Source organism: Oreochromis aureus, linkage group 13 (assembly GCF_013358895.1).
Source record: "Oreochromis aureus strain Israel breed Guangdong linkage group 13, ZZ_aureus, whole genome shotgun sequence".
Classification (NCBI taxonomy): Eukaryota; Metazoa; Chordata; class Actinopteri; order Cichliformes; family Cichlidae; genus Oreochromis; species Oreochromis aureus.
This window is the reverse complement of record NC_052954.1, coordinates 7,872,747-7,898,689: the sequence shown is the minus strand read 5'-3', so window position 1 is coordinate 7,898,689 and position 25,943 is coordinate 7,872,747. Positions and strand designations below refer to the sequence as shown.

The window sequence follows — 25,943 nt, the reverse complement described above, 5'->3', positions numbered from 1 at the left end:
AAACAAAGGACTGAAATATAGGACCAATCCTGCGAGACAGAAAAAGACTCTAGAATCCGACTTAACAAGATCCACACACTTTCCCACAAAACACTTATCAGATCAAGGGAATTTTGTCTAAAATTTCAAGCCTCAAGCTGAAATAACTCTGATAATATTGCTACAATATCAGACGTCACTCCTCCCCTTCTGAAGTCAATTAATGGACTACACTAACATGAGGTACGACAAAAACAGGAGCCCTTTTGATCATCAATGACAAAGTGACAAGTATTGCTTGTATATTTTATTTTATGTACAGTACATGTAAAAAAAAGAAAAAAAAGAAAAAAAAAAGTAGCTAATATCATTGACCAATGTGGGCAACAGTAGACAGCCATGTTGCTCATATGTGGGGAAAAATCCTGTCGACCACTTCCCCTCTCAGGCATACGTACGTATAGACTCTTAGACTGTAAGGCTGCCTGGGACCTCGCTGCGCTTGACTACAAACCGTCAAACTGCAGATTATCAAAAAAAAAAAAAAAAAAAAAAAAAAAAGGAAGAGTGCATTAAACTGCTCCCCTTTAAAAATACGCTTCGCTGACAGCGAGCCTCGATGGGAACGAATCGTTTCCAGGCGGACAGAAAGCAGACGGAGCGGTCTGCTGAGTGTGACCGCGCGCAACCTTAAGTTACGTTTTTAAACACCGACGGGGCCGCCTCGTCTTTTCCCTCCCTTCCCCTCTAAATCCAACCGTGCTGCTTTCAACACAAAAGGTCACTAAAGGTCAGTGGCGCAGTCTGCTTTTGCCTGATGTCTCAATATAACTGCTACAACTAGTAGCAAGCAGGTTTTTTTCTTTTATCTTCAGCACACTCAGCAGTTGAATTCACAGTATTCTTACAGCATGTTATTTTTTCTTCTTCTCCCAAAGTCACTCATAAAGCTTTAACTGATAATGCATAGGGGACTTTTGATGCGCTTGTTCGTCCATGTTTATCCAGTGGAAATGTTAAAACATGGAGATTTTTTTTGTAGTGAGAGAGAAACGCACCCAAGTCAAAATGCGAGAATACAGTGTACACAACCATCTGTGTCTGGTGTCCCCGAAATTGTACGACTAAAAAGACCAAAAAAAAAAAAAAAAAAAAAAAAAAAAAAAAGTTGTTTTGTATCTCCAAGGCCATGGATAGTCAACCACAAAGACTTTTGAATTCCCCTGCAGCCTAACAGGGCTGTATCTCGCAAAAGTGTTTCAGACAGTGAGCTTACAGCAGGCCACCAAGGTACAGATAAAGTGCTTTTTTTCTTAAACGTGACGCTTTTAAATAATTAATAATGGTTCTCAGGGAAAAAAAACAAAACAAAAGCGTTGGGAGGGGTAGAGTACGCCGACGTGACACTCGTAACGTTAGAAAATGAAATGGAAAAGAGACACGACATGAATCAGGAGAGGAACAGAGTTCAGTATAAATACATCCACAAATCCAACTAATGTCACGGAAGGCTACGAGGATGAAACACTGTGATCGCTAGCTGGAAACAGTCACTACTGTCTCTGGATGGAGCTGTTCACATTTTCAGAGGAAAAGATGTTTCGGGGTAAGACTTTTCTTTTTTCTTTTTTTTTTTTTTAAACTTGTGTCCGAGGGATGGAGGAGGAAGAGAAGGGAGATGGAGGCTCCTTCTTGGCTGGAGGAGGGGAACCTTGGAGCCAAACGACGACGGCGGCAAGGCCCGCGATAATGACAGCAGCAGATTGGGAGGTTTTTGCGAGACTGTAGTAGAAAGGGTGAACTTACTGGATCATAATAAAACATTACAGACAATAAATACATTCAGGTCCTTGTAGTGTTGTTATTCGGCTCTACTGAAATATGATTAAATCTAGGAAAAAAAAAAAAAAAAAAAAAAGGAGGAATAGTTTATAGTTCATAGAAGACCATGAGATGCCAGGCCTTTATATTTTTTGCTCCCTTATCCGGTCTCAAGAACACTCCACCTTGGCGGCCATTTTCCACCAGCCTTGTGAGAAAAAAAAAAAAAAATTTAAAAATGAGAGGGCGTATAAATAGTAGCCGTGGCAACCACACGTACTCCCTCCTGGGTCTTGATGACATAGTCTGAGAATTCAGAAAAACCTCGGAGACTTGTCTTCAGTCCTCAGGCTCTATGCAAAAAAGAGAGAGAGAGAGGCAAAAGGGGGATAGACAATGAGCAAACAAGGCAGGTCATGCATCTGGTGCAGGTAATTTTTAACTGAGTCTGCAAGAATCAGCAGTGCATTTGGTGTGGCACTCAACATGTTACATCAGTCATGTGAAAATTGCAAAGCACTGTTAGCAGAATGTTAACTACTTTCCAAACCTCTGTGTAGCTGACAGAGGAAGAAAAACGCTTCCTTTATGAGGTCTGGAAAAGGCACCAAATATAGGCTTGCCTTAACCCCTTACTGTTTATCCTCTGCTATAACCAATTCCCTCTTGGCTGCTGAGCTCGTAACAGAGTAAACAGTGGGGTTGGAAATGGTCTGTTTGCCCCTTCTATCACTCAAAGACAATATTTAACATTTGAGTGTATGTTGAGGAACCTGCTGCTTGGCTACCCAGGCTAGGTCACCGCACTTGGACAACAACCAAAATGGGAGATGACTTTAAAAAAAAGAAACAACTTATGGTCATGCACTCCGATTGCTTGAAGCAGTACAGCCTGATGCGAGTTCCTTTCTGAAATGAGTCTTTTAAACAAACCGTCCCTGTTGACAGGCAGCCACACAGCCTGTGCCTTCATTAGAGCTTGTGTTAATGTTTGCTCTGCTGCCTCAAACACAGCACCTGTTTCAGGACGTGAATGCAGCGAGGCTGGCACGACACAGCTCAAAGTGTTTGGTACTAGAGCGGGTTGGAGCAGAAGCTCTTTTTCTTATAGCTCAGCCCTAAAGTTTAACATGATCGTCAAATTACACGTTTCACAGATATTTGAGGGAAGAGCTGGTGAATAAAGCCTGAGAGGCATGGGGAATATTTAACAAATGACTTTATAATAGTACCCCTTTATTGTACTTGTACTACAAAATTGTGGGGCTCTATACCAACTGTGCCGGCATAAAATATAAAGGAATAAATAGCAAACAGGAGAAATGAATACAATCAAGAGGGAAACAATTGAAATAAATTCAAAACATACACTTTTAGCTTAGCTATACATTCTTTCTGGTGTGTGCGCTTTTTTTGGGTCAAATCATAGAATCAAAGCAAATATCAAAGTTACTCAATTTCTAACAGTTTAAGAAAGAAAAGGTTCATATTAAGAAACAAAACAAAATCAAAAAATGCCAAAAACTGAGAAACATGCCGACTTACTGTCAATCAACTGACTCATGCGTGCAGCTTGTATTGTGTCTGCACAGCCAACATTTCTACGATGGCGGCTCTTGCTCATCCGCACCAGCTCTGTGCTGTAATTTTCCCAACATTTGTTCTTGCTGAGTCAGACTTGTTTCTCATAGTCAATCATTGTGATTAAAACTACCAGTTGGGCCACTGATGACTAGACTGAGTTTTTTTTTGTTATCTAAAAAAAAAACAACAATCTAAAATACAAGCAGCCAGTTGGTGTTGGTCCGTGTCTTTGTGTGGGCCTTGTTTTTTTGTTTTGTTTTTTGTGGGGGGGGAAGCACACAACGACAACACCAACTGGATGCTTGTATTATCCTCTTAGGTTCACTTAAAGCGTTTACTTCATCTACCATGTAGACATTGTTTGAAAAATGCAGGTGCTCGGTAATGATTTCTGTAATATTCTGTTTGTAGTAAGAAGTGATACAGGTGCATGTAAGTGCTATGAACTCACCTACGTGTCGCAGTGAGAAAGCAGCGACGTAATCTCCGGGCTCATGTGACCCATGGCCTTGGCTGCCTCCAGGATAGCTCTCCGGTACATCCCTTTCTTCTTCCGGTTGAAGCGGGACCTGAAGAGCTCTCTGAAGGGCGACAGTTTGGCAACAGAAAGCTGGGAGGTTGTGGGTGAACCGAACCACGCCACCTTGGCTTGGGGCCACTGGGCCTCGCAACTGGCTGTCTCCTGCTTGCGAGTGCCGCTGATGCTCAGGACGCGTGCGGGCCACCAGGGGAAGCCGTGGATTTTCCCCCACACGATGTCACCCACCGCTATGGCGTGACCTTCTTCTGTCACGCACTTTGTCATGCTGCGGGTGTGAAGCCGCACTGTGAGAGGCGGCACCGTCTTGCAGTCGTCCCGTGAAGGTACAGAAGATGAGGTTACAGAGAGGTCTTCACCAGGCGCCAGATCGCACAGCTCTGGTGAGGTGCCGTCCGAGCTGAAGGACTTGGATTCGTCCAGGCTGTCGCTGCTGCACACCGACAAGCTAGAAGAATCCGCTTTACGCTTACGGAAGTTAATGAGAAGGGTGAGGTCGCCGTGGCCACGATCCGCCTCCTCACCTGAACTCCCTGACCACAATTCCAGAGAGTTCTTGCCTTCTCCTGAGTCTTCAGAGTGTGGGAGACACGGCCCGGGCCCCCTAGGGCTCCGTCTCCTGGTGCCTCCAACAAGTTCCGCATCATACTCGACCACGCTCTCCTCAGTGTCCCTCTGAGGGGGTCTCAAACGGATCTTTGGAGAAGGTGTGTCCTGACCTACATTTGCAAAAGGTCTTGTTAGTTTGAGTTTGGGAATGGACACAGTGAGGCCAGACCTTGTGGCATCTAGAATGTGCCGCTGTTCCTTGGTGACATCAGAAGTCGTCTTGTCGTTTTCCCCCACGCCATTCTGCACCAGCTGTTTGGGGCAGAATGGTTTGACTGAACCGTGGACTCGCGCCGGGATCTTCATAACCTCCCCCTTGCCCTGTGGAGTGCTGTAGGAGATCTTTATGACGGGACTGTGGGGAATAACATCAGTTCCAGGGTACTTCTCCCCATCAGCCTCGCACCTTTTGTCCTTTCTGAGACGCTTACTATCAAGGCTGGTGCCATTTTCCCGTCTTTTAGTGTCCTTGGCTGTGACTGCGTCCTCTTTTCTCGACAACTTATTAGGGGTATCCTTGTCGTAGCCGTCATCGTCACTCTGTAGTGAATTTTCTTTTCTAGAGGTCTTGGTGTTGCTCATGCCATCTTTGCTGTCCTCGTCACTATTTAGCGTGTTCTTGCACTTTTCACACAGTACCTGCCGAGGCCGCAGACGGATAGTACTTATGGTCATACGGCCGGGCTCTCGCGTTCGCCTCTTCTTTCTCTTGATTGGTCGCGGAGGGGGTTGAGGTACCCATTGGCTGTAGGTGTGGCGCACCCATAAGGGCTGGGGGAAGGGGGCTCCTTCAAAATAAGGAGGATAAGGAGTCTGTCCAGCTGGCACTGGTGTGGGAACAGGGCAGGGTAGAGGAGGTGTAGGTATGCTGCTTTCAGGGAGAGTGTTTTCATCCTTTGGTCTGTGTGAAACCTGGCTGGGAGATTTGGAAACCGAGTCCTCGCTCAGAACTTCTGGGATTTCAGAAGCAGGTTTAGATTCTTGGCAGTCCCCGAGTTTTGCTGTGAAATCTGGTAGACAAAATAGCCCACTCCTAAAATAAACGAGAGAAAAAAGAAACAGTGTATAAATAGCTGTGGATCTTGTTAAGCTTTATACAGCAAAGATGGTACAGTCGTGCTAAACCCTGAGAGTTTTTGCTTCAACAATCCCCTCCATTAGAACAATATGCCTGGATTGCAACATGTGACACAACCTGAGGCAAGTAGGACAGCACTGAAACAATAAAAGAACAGCCAAAACTGTTCGTCTTGTTGAAAAAAAAATAAATAACACATATAACTAGTTTTGGTTTTACTTTGACGCGAGACATTGATGTCACTCTCCCTGTCACCTGGGTGCTGAAGTTTCTTAACATGTGGGGGTTGGGGTTTGTTGTGCAAGCAGACAGACAGTTATCTGTGCCTCAGCCTCAGGCCACAGAAGCAACAGTGCTGCTGAATTTTCCCTAAGTGATTTTAATGTGATTTCTGTGTGTGTGTGTGTGTGTGCTTTTTTTAAACACACTGGGATCAGCAAACATGTCCAGTGAGGTCCTAACTGCCAAGAAAGTCTTTGAGAGGTGGCTGGCAAGCAACAGTAACATAGCTGTGCTGCCTTAGTCAGGAGACAACAGACAAAGAGACTACAGGATGCCCGAGACCACCCCCTCCTCCCCAACATCTGACTGAACAAAAACAATCCCATGAATCACTCGGGATTCAGAGAGGTAGGGAAGGAGCCAGGAGATTTCAGTTTGTTTTTGCATCCGTGTCTACTTGGGGCTTATGTGCGGTAAGATTATTAATTAGTGCACATTTGGGGAGCCTGCTTTCCTCCCCAAGAGAAGTAGTTGGCAGGCATCTCCAAATAATAGTCTCCTGGTGAGGCTTGTTCCCCTTAGCTATAAACATTTAGGCTCCCATAACAAAATATGTGCCCCTATAGCTGCTGAATATCAGTCTTTACTCTGATTAACGCAGCACAAACGAGGCCGTATGTAGTAGGGAACACACAGTAATAGTTAAGCGCAGTACAAGGACGCAGAATATGGCCAGGCATGATTCACCACACTGTTGCCTTTTTATGCTGTGGTGGAGATCTGTCAGAATGATAGGACTAGACAATAAGATTAAAAAAAATAATGCAACAATCTGTTTGCATCGGACAATGACAGGAAGTGTACTGCCATGAGCTGAAAAGGAGGAATTAGTCAAATTTTGTCAGTGACAAGGCCTAAAATAAAGGCCTATTTTAAGTTATTCCAAGGCCGACCTTTTCCCATTTGGGTGGGTTATTTTCAGTACAGCATGAGCTCTTGCATGAAAAACCATCTAAGCATACTAAGGGGAAAAGCTGGTCAGGTTCTGATTCTGCTTGTCTATAAATAGTCTAAAGCCAGTGGCTTTTAAGGTGCACAGCACCAGGAGGAACACAAGGCTTATACATGTGACACACAACAAGAGGGCCTGATAAGACATGACACTGATACATGTCAAATTATACTTGCATGGTTCTCTTTTGAACAGACTGTGCTTTCTATCAATAGCCCCATTTTTTTGTTTTGTTTTGTCAGAGGCTAAAATGGACACAGATAAGACCAAAGCTTGATTTACTGAAAATGAGACACAGTTGTGATCATTCAAATGTATTTCAATAATTTTCTATTGTTTCTGCTGGTCAGAAGTGACAGGTTATAATGTTGCTGCCTTTGAATAAATTTCAGCTTACTGTACTCAGACATTTGCCTACAAAAATAGTGCACATTCACATTTGTGTACAATTGCATGATAATAAAACTGACACAATAAATAGTGTGTAGCTAAGGCCTGGCTGTTTTACTGGATACGCTTTAGCTGCTCTTCCCTTGATTAGGCTAACAATAAGCTATAGCTGAACCCACTGACAGTAGATATTTTTCAACAGAAGTCACTAACAGTCTTTACAGACTGAGCTAATGCCTTTATATAGTTTTCCTCCATCGTAAAATCGAGTATTTCGCCATCTTATTATAGGCAAAAATGGTAAATGACATCACTTTAACATTAGCCGAGAAGCTAGCAGATAGCCACCTTGTCAGCTACAATAACCTGCAAGCCTTTTGTATAAAGGCCTAGGTCGCTAATAGTTAGCTTTGACTTAGCATCCAAGGTAAATTAGCCGTTAGCAGTATTTAGCAAGTAATTTTTAGACGATAATATATAAAAGAAGTTTTAAAAAAATGGTGCTCACTTTTTGTTGCAATCGAGTAAAATCCCCGTGTAGATCCTTTCTCGATAGGTCAGCGTCACCACCAGTGTATCGTTAACTATTTGATCGATAGTGACAGGTACCCGAGAGCCGGCCCGCAGCTCCTCGGCCACAGCCTCCATGTTTCCCGGGGTGAGTTGTCCGGCTCGGCGGTGCTCGATCCCGGCCAAGGGAGCCACGGTCGCGTCGGCCAAAGATCCGTCTCCCCTTCGCTATTGGAGCAGGAGGCTACACCAGGGCATAAAATGACGCCATCACCCCCACCAAGTCAATTACAACAGTACTGCCACCGCTGACATCACGCTCTCTGTGCTACAGGAGCAGAAAATCTCTCAAGACAAGGCCTACCCTTTCTCTGTCTCACTTTGTACTGCTTGATGCCATTCACTTGATGCCACGGCACTTTTCGCTTTTTTTCCCCTCTTTTAAACTCAGCGGCAGATTTATGGCGTCCGTCTTCAAATCAAATACCACAATTACACATGAAAACTGAAAACACATACAAGCATTTTAAAATAACGTATTTAAAAATTAAAACTGACGATGACAAAAATGGAAATTAAATAATAATCACAAGATGCAGAGCCAGCTGACAACGATTATATATAATGTAACACACACGCACACAAATAAATAAAACAAAACAAAACATTTAATGTGCTATTTGACAAAAACCTGCCACTTTACTTTAAATGTATCTTGTTGTAAATTACATTAATGAGGATATTAGTATCTATTTGGAGCTGAAAACGTCCAGTTCCCCTTTAAAATGAACTATTAAAAGACTGGCTTTACTGGCTGCATGTAGGTAATACATGCCCAGTGAGCCAATAATGCTTTTAACAATTGAAAAGCTTATTTTGACACAATAAAGTATTTCTTTTATGTAAGTTAAAGTTAACATGATTACTTTGCTTAGTGGAGAGAGCATTTTGCAGAAGTTAAAAGAAAAATAGAAACACACGAGCTGTGAAGTGGAAACTTTCTAAACACTCCCTTGCCCAGTTAGGATTTGAAATGTTTACCTTAAAGACTTGTGCAATACAACAGGCATTCAAAAGGATTTAGTCGCTTTATTTATTTATTTCCATATCAATTAAATATCACAAAAACTCAAACAGCAGGTGTGTTGTCTCTGTCACTTATCGAGGAAACTAGGCCAGGTGTCCCCAGTAAAGATCATGAAAGTTTTTTCCAGATCTCGTCCTTGAGTTCTCTTCCTCTCCAGGAGCCGCATCTGTAACTTCCTCATCTGTCAGTCAGAAAAGTGGAGTTTAGATCAATAATCTATATTAACCTATATAATGAGTTGCACAATGAATGGGGAATTATAGGTCAGACCGTTTCCACATCCTCCATCGCTGCTGCCATCTGCTCGCTTGCTGTGCCCCTGGGATTCCTGCACCTCTCCTGTATCTTCTCGGCACGGGCACAAATCTGCCGTTCCAGGTCCCGGGACGATCTTTAGGGCCATGCAGTTCAAAGGTCAAAATCTATATATACAACACTATACAGGCGTTTAAGTATTATAGCCTTTATAGATATAACCCAAAGGGTTACTTTCTCTGTTTCCTTGTATCAGTGAAAATAAAATAAGAAAAGTGGCACTGTCTTATCTGGTTTATCTGTTTTTGCAAAGACATAACATTGTTTAAAAGGAACAAAGAAATCTGCTTATGTTTTATAATGTGTGTAGTCTTTCTTTGTCCACTAGGTGTCTCTAGCTTTACATCTTTAGTAGCACAACTCGCATCTGTTAAACCATGCAAAATGCCATTTAGTGGGTACTTGTGGAGTTCTCGTTAGGCTCATTGATGAGATGATTATAAGTTTAAACCACAAGTAGGACAAGTACTCTTCACAGAGACAAATGCAGTCACTGTTAAAGCTTAGAGTAATACTGGCAGAACTAACAGCAGACCCAGAGCTCGTCATTACCTGTTCCCTTCACATCCGCCAGACGTCCGAGGAGCACCACTGGTGTCCTCAAAACCAGGTTTTGAATCTACTTCTGCTTCCTGAAACAGGGTAAGGAAGTGCTTGTTACATTTACCTGTGAAGCGATACAACTCAATGCATCCTACAAAGATGTAGCCTGCAGCCGCACTGTGTTCAGTTAAAAAAAAAAGAAAAAATACTTTTTCCTTTACAATAAATTTTCCCTTATGTCGGGCTGATCCCGTGCAAACATAATGGGCACCCTTTCCTCACTATATATATGTATGAAAATGGAGCTGAGAGTCAAATGATAGATTTATAATGTGTCTCCCTGTGTATATCAGCACTGATGGCTCCTCCAGCATGCTCCATTACCGCCAGTGGAAGCTGTTGATGTCTCATCACCACCATGGTGGTGCTACTGTCTGAAAACCCATTCACTCACATCAAAATGATTCATTTAATGGCAATATATTTATGGCCTCGCTCCTTTAACCAGTGTGTCAGAGGTGGTGCTCTACTGCCCTCTGGTGGTGGGCAGGATGACAGCTGAAAACCCAAGCACACACAAACCTCACGCCTTCTTTGTCTTTCATGCTTCTTCTCTTTGTGCTCAGACATTTTCTTGTCTTGTGAGACTCTGGCTTGTGTGCAGCACTTCTGAAGAGACACTTGGCTTCTACAGGAGAGTCAGATAACAATACACTCTGTAACAGATCAGAGACAAGAAAAAAACAAAAGAACTCTTGTTCTCCAGGCCAAAATCTGCTCACTTTCTCTTCTGCTCGAGAATAGCCTTCTTCTCATTCAACTCCTTCATCGCAGCCTGCTTCCTTTCCTCTGGCCTCTTCCAGTGAGCCGAGTCAAAAAGGGGGAGCTGGGGAATCATGCCGGCCTTGGTGGCTGTCTTTTTTCTAAAGAATAAATTCAAACAAACTGCTTCATTTTTATGGCTCGTCTGAGCTCTGGGCTCTCAGCTTAGATTTTTATCACCTGGTTTCCTCCACAGAGAATGATATTAAAAAGTTGTTTTGCCATAATTTTACAAAGCACACGGCCACAAACTCTGCCCTCCACTCCACGGAGGGCCAGGGAGTAAAATAATGTTATAATGGTAACTGAGATTAAGTGATTATTAAAGATGTTCTCAGTTTTACAGCAGTTGCTCCCTTAAAGCCTCAACTTCACATTAATTTTCCAGTCCAACTGTTTCCAAAGCCTATGAATAATCTTGTTAAAAAAAACTCAGTATTGACCATAATAATTCAGATTCAAATTTTACCTTTGATAATTGAGTAGGTGAAAATGACTTGGGCCCCAACAGATATTTGCTATCTGGGTACACTATACAGAAACAAAGGTATGATTAATTAGGTGCGTACAGTAGAGCAGGGCGATATGACCAAAAATATTTATCACGATATACATTTGAAAATTTGCGATAACGATATAACTGACGATATAATTGACACTAGACAAAATACTTTACAACTCCACAACTTTATTAGTGCAAAAAACCCCATCAATGTATTTTCACTTAAACAAGCAGCTGTTTTTTATTTGCATTAAAGTTATATAAAAATGTAACAGTGCAAATTCCTTGCTGACAGTTTAACCAAAAGGCATTTCCAGTGGAAATTGGCCGACATATCCTCAGCAAAACCATGTATAATATCCACAAAACTTAAAAAGAGGTTATACACACACAATACGGTAATATTATGTTGAAGCACAGTACGTATCACTCCGCGAGGCTCCTGCCTACGATAGCCGTAATGCTCCGACAATCCATAGAGCGGTGCGGCTTCGTAGCTTAGCAAAGTCGTACTGAAACATTTGACAGATTTTCGAGCGCCGTGTACCACATAAAATCGTTTCGAGGTCAGTAAATATAACCAGAATTCATACATAAGGCACACGGGATTATAAGGGACACTGTCGATTTTCAGAAAAATCAAAGGATTGATTTTAAGTGTGCTGTATTTTCCAAACAACACGGTAATAAAGACAGCCCGCTAGCATGCTCTACCAAAAATAGTGCTTTGTTGTGTATCTGACTGACGAAAGCTAAACCAGTTCCACACCACTGAAGTTGCAGCATTTTTACAAACCAATTCTGGTTCATCCATTTCATTTAACGATCCACTTTCGCTCTTCTCATTCTGCGTCACCGCCATGTGCGTATGTAAACAAAGGCACTGCGCACGCGCGTTTTACCCATATTCTATCGCGATATTTCATTTTCCTATCGTTGCCCAAAATTACACCGGTATTACCGTGAACAGTATGATATACAGTTTTAAAATCCCAATGAAAATATTTAACAAATGCATGTCTGATGCACATGTTTCATCCCTCTTATGAAACCACAGTGTGACATTTTGGTAAATGCATGTGTTCAGTTTCTAGTGTATTGAGTTAGAGGGAAAGATCAAAACCCCTGTCTTATTTGACAATTAAATTGAACCCTGGTATGTTTTATTAAACTGTTAAAGTGGTGGATGTTCATTTTAAACATGGCCAAATTTTCAAATAATGAGGTCAGTGCATATGTAATTAATTCCTGTGAACCAGACTGTTCTGAACAATCTGTTTCAGGACGTTTTTCTACTCTGATGTCATTGAGTGGGCATGTTTTTGGGGAGCAGCCAATTAGAAGAAAAGGGAGGGAGAAGAGAGCTAAAAAGTTTTGTTTTCAGATGTTTTCATGATAAAAGGCTACTTGAGTTCAGTCTGAGAATAAACATATGGAAAGAGAAATGTGTCTAATGGATCCATTACATGGATACATGGATAAACACATCAGCCAGTTAACATCAGGAGCAGTATAAAGACTGGAAACAGCTAAGTTAGCAATGTCCTGCACTAATATATGGAGCAGCAGCACCAAAGTCCACTAGTTATCATGTTATATCTGTTTAAAAACTACAGTGTAACGAGACAATAAGCTATTTTACAAGCCGGTTGTATGTGACTATTATGGTGCAACCAGAGAAGAACGCAGAAGGTTATAGGCCTTAAGAGCCAAGAGAGCCATCTCTGAAACCTATCCCAGCTTTCAAGAGGCATGGTGCTCCCTGGACAGAGTATATGTCTTCTACAGAACTAATCCAGGAGATATTTAAGAGTAAATTACCAGAAAATTTGAATTTCTATCAATTAGTTCATCAGCCAATTGGTGGAAGGCAGATATTTCAACCTTTGGAGAGAACCAGTGTGATTCCATCTGTTTCTTGCTCTTTGCTAGAAGAAACTCTCTGTTGGCTCTAGCCTCATAGGTAATTTACAAATCTTACACAGGTACCGACCTTCTCCACTAACTCTTTGAAAAAAAGTAAATAAGCACATACTATGCACCCAGAAAGTATTTACAGCCTTGTTCAACATTTTGTCATGATACAGCCTTATTCCAAAATTAATTTAATTCATTTTCCACCTCAACATTCTACATACAATACCCCATAATGATAAAGTGAAAAACATTTTCTTGAAATTCTTGCAAATGTATTAAAAATAAAAAACACGAAAATAACATTCACATAAGTATTCACAGGCTTTGCCATGACACTCAACATGGGCTCAGGTGCACCCTGTTTACACTGCTCATCTGTCAGATGCTTCTACAGCTGGAGTCCACCTGTGGTAAATTCAGTTGTTTGGACATGATTTGGAAAGGCACACACCTGTCTGTGCAAGGTCCCATAACTGACAGTGCATGTCAAAGCACAAACCAAGCCATGCCCAGTACCAAGGAATTGTCTGTAGACCGAGACGGGATTGTATTGAGGTACAGATCAGGGGAAGGGTGCAGAAAAATGTGTGCAGCATTGAAGGTTCCAGTGAGCACAGTTGCCTCCATCATCTGTAAATGGAAGAAGTTTGGAACCACCAGGACTCTTCCTAGAGCTAGCCACCCGGCCAATCTGAGCTATCGGGGTAGAAGAGCTTTAGTCAGGGAGGCTACTCTGACAGAGCTCCAGCATTGCTCTGTGGAGAGAGGAGAATCATGCTAGAGTGGCCAGACAGAAGGCACTCCTCAGTAAAAGGCACACGACAGCCCACTTGGAGTTTGCCAAAAGGCACATGAAGGACTCTCAGACCAAGAGAAACAAAACAACAACTGGTACTGAACTCTTTGGCCTCAATGTCAAACATGATTTCTAGAGGAAACCAGGCAGTGATCATCAACTGGCCAATACCATCCCTACAGTGATGTGTGGTCGTGGCAGCATCATGCTGCAGGAATGTTTTTCAGCATCAGAATATGGGAGACTAGTCAGGGTCAAGGGAAAGATGAATGCATTAATTTACAGAGAAATCCTTGAAGAAAACCTGGGGGCGAAGGTTCATCTTCCATGAGGACAACAAACCTAAGATAACAAAGTACCACTTCAGGACCACTCTTTGAGTGCCTTTGAGTGGCCAAGCCACAGACCAAATTCAAACCTGATTGAACATCTTTATAGCGATCTGAAAATGACTGTGCACTGACGCTCCCCATCCAACCTGATCCACTCTGATAGAGCCTGAGAGAAGAAGAATGGGGGAAACTTCCCAAAAATAGGTGTGCCAAGCTTGCAGCATCATACTCAAAAAGACTTGAGGCTGTACAAAAGGTGCTTCAACAAAGTTTTGAGAAAAGGCTGGTAATACTTATTTACATTTTCATTTCTTTATTTTTAATACATTTGCAAGAATTTCAAGTGCATTTTTTTCTCTGTGTCATTATGGGGCATTTTTTCCCACCCAAACGTCTTTTCTTACCTCCTGTCAGAAAGGAGAAGTTTGGAGTTTAGGTTTTTATCACATTGTGGTATTGAGCCCAGCTCAGCTCTGTCCAGTAGGATCAACTGATGCTTGAGTTCCTTGAACCTCTGCAGCTCCTCCACATCCCCTGACTCTTCCTGCTCCTCCATACCCCTCAGCTCTGACAGCTGGAGTTTCTCCACTGCTGGCAACTCTGGGAATGAAACAACAATGGCAGCTACTACTACGGTGTGGGGGCAACAGATACTGCAACAATCAGTGATGTCTGCAGCTGCAGTGGCTGGCAGGAGGCAAAGATTTACCAGCATTTAAGAAGCTAATTCACACAGGTAAATCCACTCCTTTAAATATCTGTGTGGACTGTGGAGGAGAATGTGACCAACAAATTTTTACTGATTTTATAAAAAAGTAACTTCTAACAAGAATAAATGTTCAGTTTTAACACAGCTAAAGGTGGATAACAATACAATGTGGAAATTCAAACCCACTACACTCCTTCTCTTGGCCAATTAAATGAGAAGAGATTTACATCTGAAACTCGGGATCCTATCTTTGTTAATAACCTTGTAAGCAGGGAGATAAATAATTTGATTGAGGGTTCTGTCTCTGCTTATTGTGCAGTAGCAGCAGCCTCTCCTGTTTCAGCCTTCTCACAGTGATTATCTCCAGACAGGGCTTAGTGACAGAGAGCTCCTGATTAGAGCCCACAGGTTATCGATCATTTCCATCGGGCTAAAAATATTACAGAGCTGGAACAGTGAAAAGGGAGGAGGCGCATGATGGTGGTGGTGGTGGGGAGTCGGCTGAGCTGCACGCGCCGTCTCCAAGGGAACAGGAGTCACACTAGAGAAGCGGTACCAGGGCAAGGAGCTATTTTTGTGAGCGTGCTGTCCTGCCTTTGACAAAAAGAGCAGATGGCTAGGATGCACGTGCATGCTGCTTGTGTTGTTCAAAGGTAAAGTGCCTTTGACTCACCTGGAGGGGTCTTCCTTGCGCTGACTGGCCGGTGAGCCAGAGCACTCCTCAGGTACTGGAGGATGGACTGGAGTCCCTGCTGCACAATCTCTTGTGGAGGAAAGTGGATTGGGCAGTCCCTCAGGTTCAGACCTTTGAGGGTAATCACATTTCCTGAAAAAGGCAAAAAATGACTCATTCATAAAGAAGTGTACTGAATAATGAAGAGGCTTACATTACTCATATTGTATCAGCTACCTGTTAAAAGAGATCCATTATGTGTTTCCTTATTTTCTGTCATGTCCATGATTTTTTAATGTTCAGTTAAATACTTATTTTTTGAGCGTAAGTGGACAATGTCGTTTGTGCTGTTTATGATTGTGTCTGGTGCATTACGTGCTAATTACTGTGTGGTGAAAAAGCAACTGGAAATAGACAAGAAAGAATCAATGGCACTGAACAGGCCAATCACAGTAGTTGCTGGCTGCATCAATGCAACATGTTCATTGTTATGGAAGTGACATTATATTCAGAAAAAACTTTTGTTGAATTGACTTTAAAAAGTTATGTCACGTGGTTCCACATAACTATCTTAAGTAACTCTTAAGAAACTGATTGCAATGAAAACATACCCCCCCCCCCCAAAAAAAACCCCCAAAAACAAAACAAAACAAAAACAAAAAAACAAAACTGTTTATTTAGGACAAATGATCAACAAAGAGCTGTTCAATGACCCAGTGTAAGATAAATGATTATTTTGAACTGTGAATCATGCAAAGCGACACTAGTGGTGTCCAAGGACTTAAATTCTGTAGCTTTAAACAAGCAAAATAGGTCCCCTTTAAAATTCTATAGTTACTGCATACATGTTATTCACATGTCAATATTTATAACTTCCTGAAAATGACAACTTTTTTTTTTAATAAGGAGGGACCACTCACCCAGTTCAGGTGGAAGTTCAGAGATAGGATTCCCTTCTAACAGCAGTGTTTTCAAGCACCTACATCCATAAAAACACAGATTATGAAATGCTTAAAGAGGTTAGGCCTTCGTCATAAAGCATCTTTTCTCTCAAACTTGTATAATGTACACGGACAGGAGGAAAGTGTACAGGCCACTCTAAAGTCATATTGTATAAATATCCTGAAATGCTTTTTAGCGCCTGGGAATCTCATTTTGCTACATTTAGATTTACAACTGTAGCACTTGTGTGCTTATCATAAAGTGTTCAACTTATGTTAATAGCTTTGAAAATGTTAACGGTGATCAGAAAATGTTCCAAAATATGACATTCTCATAGTCCCATATTGGTCTATGTCTTGGTTTAAGAGTAAAGTGTAAGCTCAAAGTTGTCCAGATAAGTTCAAATGAACACACGTGCACATTAGACTGGTCTATAATTATTAAAAAAAATGTTGCATAACAGTACCTGTGTGAGCCAATTTCAGGTGGTAGTGACTCAATTAGGTTTTTCCTGAGATCTAACCACAGTAGGTTGGGCAAGCTGATGAACATTGAGCCTGGAATACTGCATATCTGGTTGCCTTCAAGACTCAGATACTGAAGATGACAGAGGGAGCAGTTAGTAATGATGCAGTGGTAGAAACATTTTTTTCTGCTTGAAAGCCACTGGAGCATACATCATGTAGCTGGTGTGTGTTTAGAGTCCACACTGACCTTTAGCTTGCTATTTCTCAAAAGACTGTCTGGAACATGTTTCAGCTGAGATCTGCTCAGACATAGCGTCTCTGTTGAATAACATTCAGCGGGCTCCTGTGGATCGGCATCCTCGGGAGGAGTGCGGGGGATCGGCGCTCTGACAACACTGCTCCCAAAGACAAAGCTAAGCTGCGCACCAGGAAGCTCAGCCTCCTTCTCCGGGGAAGTCATTGCACAAAGGAGGCCGAGACGCTTTACCGGTATACTCAAAATACACGAGTGTCTTTTGGCAGAGAAATTTCTCGTCGTTTGTCTGTAATATAAGAAAACCGTCCAAGTTTTAAATAAATGAAGAGACGTCGTCTAACTTGGGTACGAGCTAAACTAACTTACCCACAACCAAAGGATTAGCCCACCATTAAGTGACTGTTCAATAACTGTGTTAGCTTACCTGCTATTTCAGCACACACACTACTACCAACGTGAACACGGCTCAGTGTTCTCTAAAAACAAACACTTTATAGGTCGGAAAAAACTAAGAAACTGAAAAATTTTATGCTAACTTTTAGACACGTCTCGCGACCTGACGCTGTAACCATAGCAACGGGGTCAACACAAGCTGGCAGCTGTCCACGTGCACAGCAAGACCAATGCGACTACCTTGACATTTCTTCAGTAAAATTTTTGTATGTATATATTTTTTTAAGTTAAATGTTTATATACTTTATTATATGCAGAGAAGAAAGAAGCGCAAATGACCTAATGTGCACACTCTGTAGATAACGTGTTAATCCCCTTCCCCAGTCAGTGAACCGACTCCACCCATCCATTTTCTAATGAGATTGTGAAATAATTCACTGAGGTTCATTTGGGCGGCAGGATAAACACGGCTTCCCTCTGTTGTGAACGCGAGCCGGGAAGCCTCCACTCTGTCCTGAGCCATCCTGGCTTTACGTCCACACATCGCTCCTAATGTATTGATTTGCACGACAGTCCGTGATACAGAGTTACGTCGAATATACTCATTAGCCAACAACTGTCACACTACTCTCGCAAGAGTCAAGTTAGTGAGGATACTAATTAGTAGTTTCCGGTTATTGCTTTCAATATAAAGGTCTAATGGGCAAGCGGTAAAAGCAAGTGGTATCCCATTTATTCAAGTATAAATAAATTTTTTTTATCGAGATTTTGTTCAGCAGGCTACTTTTGATGGCCATTGTGCCACATTTACCTACACTTGCGAACTAAATTTGCTGAGTCGAACTGGATGAATAATATTGATGTATTAATGCCACTTCAGTTTCTGTATGCAATTTAAAATCTCAAATTATAGGGATTTGACGACACTACCATTACTACAAAGTTATTCTGGCTAATTATAATAAACTACATACAAGAAAAAATGGGTGGGAAAATGTGTTTATCTCAAATAAAAGTGGAAACTTAACCCCCCGAAAAGAATACAGATAATTGAAATGATTTAATTTACTTATAAATCTACCTAAATGAGATAACAAATGTATATTTGTGCTTCTGTTTATTTAGACTGGGATATAGCTGACAATAAAAATAACTGAAAATACTGAAAACTAACTGAAACTAATTCCAATTTAAAAGAAAAAATAAAACACTAAATTAAAACAAAAAAAAGAGGATTATAAAACTATAAATACATCGTCTAATAATTTTGAGGCGATTGAAAAGTCCTTTTGAGCTTTTATTTTTTTACAGTTAACTGACTGACTTCCGGTTATGGCTTTTCTAACTGAGTGCCTCTCCGCGCAGCCTGTACTCTTCAAGCCCCATCAAACACGAGTCCGTCGGTCTGGCTGCGCAAGGCAACTGAACACTACGAGCAGCGAGTGGTTATTCCAGCCCAAACCTCCAACTTAGCAAACAGTGTTAGCTCTAAATATCATCCCTGTCCGTCGGTAAGCGCTGCACTTTGCTTTCCGCTTCCTTCTGAGGACTTCAACTCGCGCTGGTCAAATTGTCGGCAGACCAAATACGGAGAAATAAAACGAAATAACGGACACGTCTCGGCTGAAATGCACGGCTGTTGTTACTGTCTTTTGAGGAGGAGGGTGTCCGACACAGAGCTGTAGTTTCTCTTCCAAGAAGGCGAGGAATGCAAGCTGAGCATCAATGTTTCACTGGGGCAAGTGGAAGAAGAGGATGGGAGCCAACAGTTCTTCAAAGAGACCCGTTTTCGACGAAAAGGAAGATGGTAAGTGAAGGCAAAGGTGTCACCAAATCTCTAGCAAAAAGTGGCACTAACAAGTTTGGAACTTATTATTGTGTATGTCTCACTTACGCTGGCATTTTTTTTTCACGGTATCCCTCCGCTTGGCACAGTACACAGGCTCAGTTATCAAAGTTCCTGTTAGGAAATTAAACGCTGTCAAAGGAGTTTAGACGGAGTTTGGCTGCTCACGGCGAACAGACAGTGTTCATGTGGGACATTTTCAAGGCTTGAAGTCAAACTTTCTACTACAGGAGGCAGCAGCAACAATAATAATGATAATAATAAAAATAATAATGCGAGATTAAATGTACATTTTCATCACATGACCTGATGCTGACTGCATATACATGGAAAGACCCCGAGCAGGTGAAATAAATCTTACCAGTACTATCAAACTATAGCTTAGTCTGGGCATTTCACTCTTTTAATATTGTGGGCTATCTGTGTTGTTTATAGCTCACAGTGTCGGCATTTTAACCTCGCTTAAATTGTATTATCGCGATATTTGGTGTGGAACTTTTAAATAATGACATGTTAATCAGATTCTTCTGAATTGTCTTTTTTTTAAGTGTCATTTTCTTTTTCTTTTTTTCTCTCTTTTTTGGGTAATTAATTTCACTCTGAATAAAAGTTAAGAACAGTTAGAGTTATTTAAGACATTAAGCCGTATGTCATTTTATCACCTTTAACTTCAGCACTGGTCTAGAGTGGCATCCTTAGTGTGGAAGTTTGTCCACTATGATCATCAAAGAAAAACGTCAGACCTTAAAAAAATCCCTCACTAGGATTCCGACAATCATAATGCCCACTTGAAAAAAACAAAACAAACCTACAGATTTAAACGAATGTCTTTATATTTTACCATCAGTGTCAAAAGAAATTAAAACGCACATTCACCAAACTCAATATGAAGCTGTAAAAATCCAAATCTCAGACCAAATGTATGTGCTTTAGTATTTTACGCTGACCTGGGCTTTAACTTGCATTTATTTTCCAGCTGCATCTCTCCGTCTTTCTCCTTATACCTCCACCTTTTCTTCTTCATTGTCCATTTTAAAGGGCAGACGTTAACGTTGGAGAAGCGGGGAGAGGGAGACGCGTGTCTGTAGCCATATGTGGCGAGATCATAAAGGCAAAAGGCAAGAGTGACAGATTTGGAGAGGTCCGTTGCCTCACTAAAGCCACAGCCCTCAAGGCACAAACCCCCCCCCACCCCAAAAAACGCAGCTCTTGCCACTGAAGCGCAGTATATACCTCCATGCTCACGCTGCGAGGAAACACTTTAATGACTGAACGAGCTCTTTGGAAATATTGTGTGTTCAAAGACGGAGAACTAATTGCATAATTAAGACAAGATTATAGTGTCACGCGTGGAAAGTAATGTTAAGTAATGTCTTGTCAGTGTATGGGGATATAAGCCTCTTGGAAGTGAGCCCAATAAGCTCAGCACTGGATTGCAGAATCTCTGATGATGGACTGCAGGAGGGGGGAAAAAATCCACTGTTGCTGCAGAACTATTTGGCCGGAAAACTTGAGTAAATGAGGTCATTTCACTGCAGGGATATGGTCATATGCTCTGTGTGTATGTATGTGTGTGTTAGTACTCTCCTTTTGCACACAAGGGTAACCCAATTAAGTCTACAGCTCTTGCCTTTAGGAAAAGTGTCCAGCTGTAGTTCAGATCACTATCAAGGGGAGTGGTTACTGGAGTGGCCCTACGGCGTTCGCACTTGCAGCAGTTAATCAAAGCCAGGAGAGATGTTCTCGAGCAGGCTGTGCACATTTGGCTTTCTTTAGCTTTTCTGTGCGATTAAAGGGAAACTTTAAGGCTGAGGTCAGAACCTCTTCAAGACTGTGTTGCTGTGTTAATGTGTGATTTGTTTATGCCGAGCTTGAAAAGAGGGGGAAAAACTAGAGATCAGCTTCGTCTTTATCCTCCCATCATCAGTGTAACGCAGGTGTCACTTAGGCTTGACCTACAAAACACCAGCAGTGAAAAATTCAGTTGGTGGAGTATCACCGCCACCATCAACTGTGGTCTTAATCACCGGCTTTGTCACCACCGCTGTCATTATGCGTAGAAGCGTAGACCGAGGCCTGATCTTAGGTGGCAAAGATGCATTCGATGTTAATTATGCAATGTTGTCATTACGGGGATCTGCTGAGCACAAAGGGAGCAGTACGCATCGTGGGTGGAGGGCACATATGCATTAAAGAGAGACAACTGTTAATGTCAAACTGATCACCTTGAACATTTGCGGAGCGCTGATTCGGCACCGCCTTCGTGAAGCAGCTGGCTCTCTTTTTTTTACCCCGAGCCTCGATAACAAACGGAGCAAAAGATGCGCTGCCTTCTGGATGCTGACTTAGGCTCTAGATGTCTCTTGCTGCCTGTCAGGTCTCTTAGAAACAGTATCCCTTTGGCTTCTTGGAAAACAGCATATGGCTTACATTAGGCAGTAATATTAGAGCAGATTTTGGCTCAGAAGGCTGCAAACATAATCAGGCGGTCAGGTTGATGTCGAAGCGTAGCTGCCAGAAGGGCTTTTTTGGCAGGTAGTTTGATTAGCAAAGGGAGGCTGTGGAATTGATTGAGGTGCACATCCTGCTAGTTTGCGACTTGCTCGAATGCTCTTTAACAACAGCACAGAGTGTGAGGGGAAAAATAAGAGAAGTCGATGTTTGGAGAAATGGTGATGGAGTCTGCTCCGTCAGACATTTAATCATGCATTTTATCACCATTTGAGAGCAGTCTTTCTTATTCATGAGCGTGCAGAACTTGTTACATTTGTAACTTGTCCTTGCCAACCTGCTAGGCTCATGAAGTTGTAAAGTAAAAGTTTGACATTTTAGAAAATGGCGATAATTTGGTTTCTTGCCAAGAGTTAGATGAGAAGATTGATGCCGCCCTCAGCCCAGTTATCTCTGCTCGGCATAAAGATTGGGGAATTGCTGAGCCTGCCTCAGACACAGGATTTCTCACAGATTTATATTCTGTGGAGATGTGTGTGAAAGTGTGCCATGAAAGGAGGTGCACATGCTTTTTTAAATCAACCATAAATAACTGAGCAGTTTCATGAGCTCTCTCTTCAGTGAGTCTCTCATGCTCTGGTTGAATGTCGGCTCCACTGTAGCTGAAATGTAGCTGGTAGTCCTCGTTCTGCTCTTCAGCTTCGGTAAGCTGGGCGAGGCGGTACTCCTCACCTCCTGCTGCAGGGTCTGCTTAGAGCAGGGGTCCCCAATCTCAGTCCACGAGGGCCGGTGTCCCTGCAGGTTTTAGATGTGTCCTTGATCCATCACAGCTGATTTAAATGGATAAATGACCTCCTCAACATGTCTTGAAGTTCTCCAGAGGCCTGGTAATGAGCTAATCATGTGATTCAGGTGTGTTGACCCAGGGTGAGATCTAAAACCTGCAGGGACACCGGCCCTCGTGGACTGAGATTGGGGACCCCTGGCTTAGAGTGTCTCTCCAGCCAGCTGAACATCATCTCTATAAATAGCCCAAGACAGTGGAGTCTCTCAGATCCTGTTGAATGTTTGGGACTAACTGGTTTAACAGCTACTGAACTTTCAAAATGGGATGTAATAAGATGTAAATTGCTTGCCAAAAGTTGTTTTGGAGAGATGAAAACATAAAGTAAAAGTACTAAAAGGAGTTGTTGAATATATTTGGGTACCCAATAATACCCAAATTCACAGCAGATGGCTGCAGGTTGGTTCTGCTCAAGGTTTCTTCCTGTTAAAGGGGAGTTTTTCTTTCCCACTCAGAGTTCAGGGGGTCGTCTGATTGTCGGGGTTTTCTCTCTATTATTTTAGGGTATTTATTTACAATATAAAGCGCCTTGAGATGACTGTTGTTGTGTTTTGGCGCTATATAAATAACATTGAACTGAATTGAATTAATATAACTGGGCGGCTCGGCTAAGTAAAGTCTGCATGTTGAAAAAACTGCAACACCTCAAGCATTAAAATTGCAGCTTTAGATTTAGCCAAGATGTAGACAGACACACAAACATGCTGGTGTTATTTTTCTTTTATTGTTTACTGGATTTAAAAAAATGTGTCAGTTATTCAGAATCCAAATATGACAACTCTGAGCCATTGTTTATCAGAAAAACAAAGACTTTAAGTAAAATAAGCTACTTTTGGCTGAATCCTTATTCACAAGGTGCCACCACAGCAGATAACTCCACATATTTGATCTGGCAGGTTTTTACTAGAGATGTTTTTTTATTAGGTGAATGTGTTAACCACTACACCATGGAGATATTAAAGATTTTAAGTCAATTAATGAGGTAAATCAATTGGATACAGTAATAGCTGAATAAACCAACAGAATCAAGAATGGGTAATTGCGCTAAAAGTTGTTGAGTCAGTAGGAGCTGACAGCTAGCCAGACTCTAGACAACGACTCAATTCACTCTCTCCAAGTCCTCATGTGAACTGGGAGCATTCAACTAGTCTGTTGAGTAGCTTTGAAAGAGGACACTTGTTGTGAATGTGCTACAGTACTTGGGGAAAAAGTGCAGAACTGGCAAATGCCTGTTTCAGTTCAGCATCAGCACGGAGTTGGTGAACTTGTTATTTTCGCTCCAGAGCATCTACAAAGTCTTTAAACTGCGTTCGTGATTATGACTGCAGAACATGCTGTTAATTGTGTTGTCTGTTTGTGGTGGTGTTATATTGTTGTATCCGTTTGATCATTCATGTAAAGCCACAGGCAAATTTCCACTTCTGTGGACACTGAACGTGTGTGTGTGTGTGTGTTTGTGTGTGTGCGCACTCGCATGTCTGCAGCTTCTTTTTCCATCAAGGATAAATGCACGAGGCACTGAAAGCAGATTTGGTTTAGGATAAAGATAGATGCAGAGAGAGATGGCTGATTACTTGCGCTGAATACTGAGGCGCTCACTTTGTTTCATCTCGGTTGCAGACTCTCAATTTCTCTCACTGTCTTTTTATTCCACTCAACTTCATGGCTGCCTGCAGCTACTGGCCTCTTGCCACAGTGGCAGTCCACTGTAATTGGCCTCAGCAGTAAGTTACGCAAGATGTGGGAAGACTGTCCTGGTCATATTGCAGTGTCTTCTGACTGCTGAGCACGGACGTTGTTCAGCATGTAGTATTCAGACTGAATTAATCTCTTTTGGCTGGCCATCATTAAATGCATACATCAGTTTATTTCCAAACTACTACTATGTACTCACAAGGTAACATGGAATGAAGGGATCACACAGGTGCCAACATAACTCTTTGTAGCATTTATTTAAAAACAAACAAACAAAAAGAGACTGATTCCATCTAACATAAGTTTACTTATCAACAATCGCCTTGCTCTTATTTTGAAAGTCCAGTCGAGGCTGACTAGCTTTTCACTGTTTTTCTTTGTCGTGGCCGTCCTGCATCTCATTTAGCTGCCCCTCCAGTGAGTGTCTTGTCCCATGCTTAGATAGACTCAAACTCCAGCATCTTGGATTGCAGTTGGATGGCTAATCTAATCAGAACTCACTGAGGCTGCAGAGCAGAGCGAGCATTACCATCAGCAGTCTGCAAGACTCTGTTGCAAGAGCCTCACAGCTCTGCTATTTATTTGTCACAAACTAGCTGTACTTGCAGTGTTTAACAAATTCATCACACCACCACCACCTTATGTAAGGTTTATGCCACAGCTGACCCAAATTAACACTAATGGTAATTCCCCAAATTATTTTTATGTATCTGTAATGGTTAATCCAGCAGAGAGTGCAAGCTCTTTAAAATAAATATAAACAATATAAAATTACTGCTGTTATCCACGAATTCCAAAAAATTAGTTTTAGTGGTCGATGGTTACGATTAATTAATTTCTTGAAGATGATCTCTAAAAATTAGTTGAGTGGATTCAGGAACCACAGCAGCTCAGCTACAAAGTGTCAGACCATGTAAAGGTACAGAGCGCTGATGAAAAGTCGCCAGCTTTCTCTCTGAATTAATAATTGCCTATTTCTAAATCCGGCATTAACATCAGCATAATAACTGTGTTCCAGGACCTTCATGGCATTCACGGCCGATGCAGGATCACTCTGTTCCAGAGTAAAGCCACGGTTTGATGAGTTTGGTAAAGTAACAAAACTAGAGATCGCAAGCCAAGCCTACATCATCGTCTGACCTCGCAAATGCTATCTGGATGAATGGACAAAAATTCCCACAAACGCACTCGGAAATCTTGTATAAAGACTTTCCAAGAAGAGTGAGAGCTGCTATTGCAATGGGGAACCAGCTCCGTATTAATAACTATGGATTTAGAATGGGATGTCATAAAAGCTTCTGTGGGTGTAATGTACACACGGCCCAGTATTTTGTCCATTAAGTGTAGAAAAAATGACCAATTTAGACCACATTTAATGCCATTACGTGATTAGATTATTACACTATATGAATAGAATCTGTCACATTAAGATGTGGTGTTATATATATTTTTTTGATTGTTTGTTTTCTGTTTTTTGTTGCAGCTGCATAGCTGGCTCCACTTATGTTAACAATGACAGACTGCTTGTGCGTGTCACATCTAACAGTGTTTTTACGTGCGGCTGACTGCACCTGCTGTTCGCGTTGACAGCTCTCAGTCGACCTTTTTCG

The 25,943-nt window shown here is 41.9% G+C and overlaps 3 protein-coding genes across 6 annotated transcripts in view; 1 reads left to right on the top strand and 2 right to left on the bottom strand.

Moving 5' to 3' along the window:
- Positions 1 to 1,604: 1,604 nt before the first annotated feature.
- pwwp2b (PWWP domain containing 2B) lies at positions 1,605 to 8,296 on the bottom strand. 2 transcript variants are annotated; one of them, XM_039621366.1, is made up of 4 exons: positions 8,108 to 8,296; positions 7,742 to 7,987; positions 3,840 to 5,564; positions 1,605 to 2,153 (listed from the first exon to the last, which is right to left on the bottom strand). In XM_039621366.1, the coding sequence occupies exons 2-4, from the start codon at positions 7,879 to 7,881 to the stop codon at positions 2,147 to 2,149; spliced, it is 1,872 nt and encodes a 623-aa protein (XP_039477300.1). In that variant the 5' UTR covers positions 7,882 to 7,987; positions 8,108 to 8,296; the 3' UTR covers positions 1,605 to 2,146. The 2 variants fall into 2 exon arrangements, with proteins under 2 accessions (XP_039477300.1, XP_031593504.1); XM_031737644.2 differs by having other exon boundaries at positions 3,836 to 5,564; positions 7,742 to 8,296.
- Positions 8,297 to 8,817: 521 nt separating this feature from the next.
- On the bottom strand, positions 8,818 to 18,187 carry LOC116318608 (leucine-rich repeat-containing protein 27). Of its 2 annotated transcripts, none has more exons than XM_031737682.2 (11): positions 17,529 to 18,187; positions 17,096 to 17,390; positions 16,848 to 16,978; positions 16,360 to 16,418; positions 15,440 to 15,592; positions 14,462 to 14,657; positions 10,471 to 10,611; positions 10,271 to 10,376; positions 9,698 to 9,777; positions 9,101 to 9,221; positions 8,818 to 9,011 (listed from the first exon to the last, which is right to left on the bottom strand). In XM_031737682.2, the coding sequence occupies exons 2-11, from the start codon at positions 17,306 to 17,308 to the stop codon at positions 8,898 to 8,900; spliced, it is 1,314 nt and encodes a 437-aa protein (XP_031593542.1). In that variant the 5' UTR covers positions 17,309 to 17,390; positions 17,529 to 18,187; the 3' UTR covers positions 8,818 to 8,897. The 2 variants fall into 2 exon arrangements, with proteins under 2 accessions (XP_031593542.1, XP_039477334.1); XM_039621400.1 differs by lacking the exon at positions 17,529 to 18,187 and adding an exon at positions 17,471 to 17,526.
- A 668-nt stretch (positions 18,188 to 18,855) lies between these two features.
- The window catches only part of LOC116318609 (serine/threonine-protein kinase 32C), a 102,359-nt gene continuing 95,271 nt past the window's right edge, over positions 18,856 to 25,943 (top strand). Inside the window, exon 1 of one of the 2 annotated variants that reach the window (XM_039621398.1) lies at positions 18,856 to 19,304. In XM_039621398.1, the coding sequence (XP_039477332.1) occupies positions 19,223 to 19,304 (82 nt within the window). In that variant the 5' untranslated portion in view covers positions 18,856 to 19,222. The remainder of the gene's footprint in view (positions 19,305 to 25,943) is intronic. The other variant, XM_039621397.1, reaches the window with a different exon arrangement.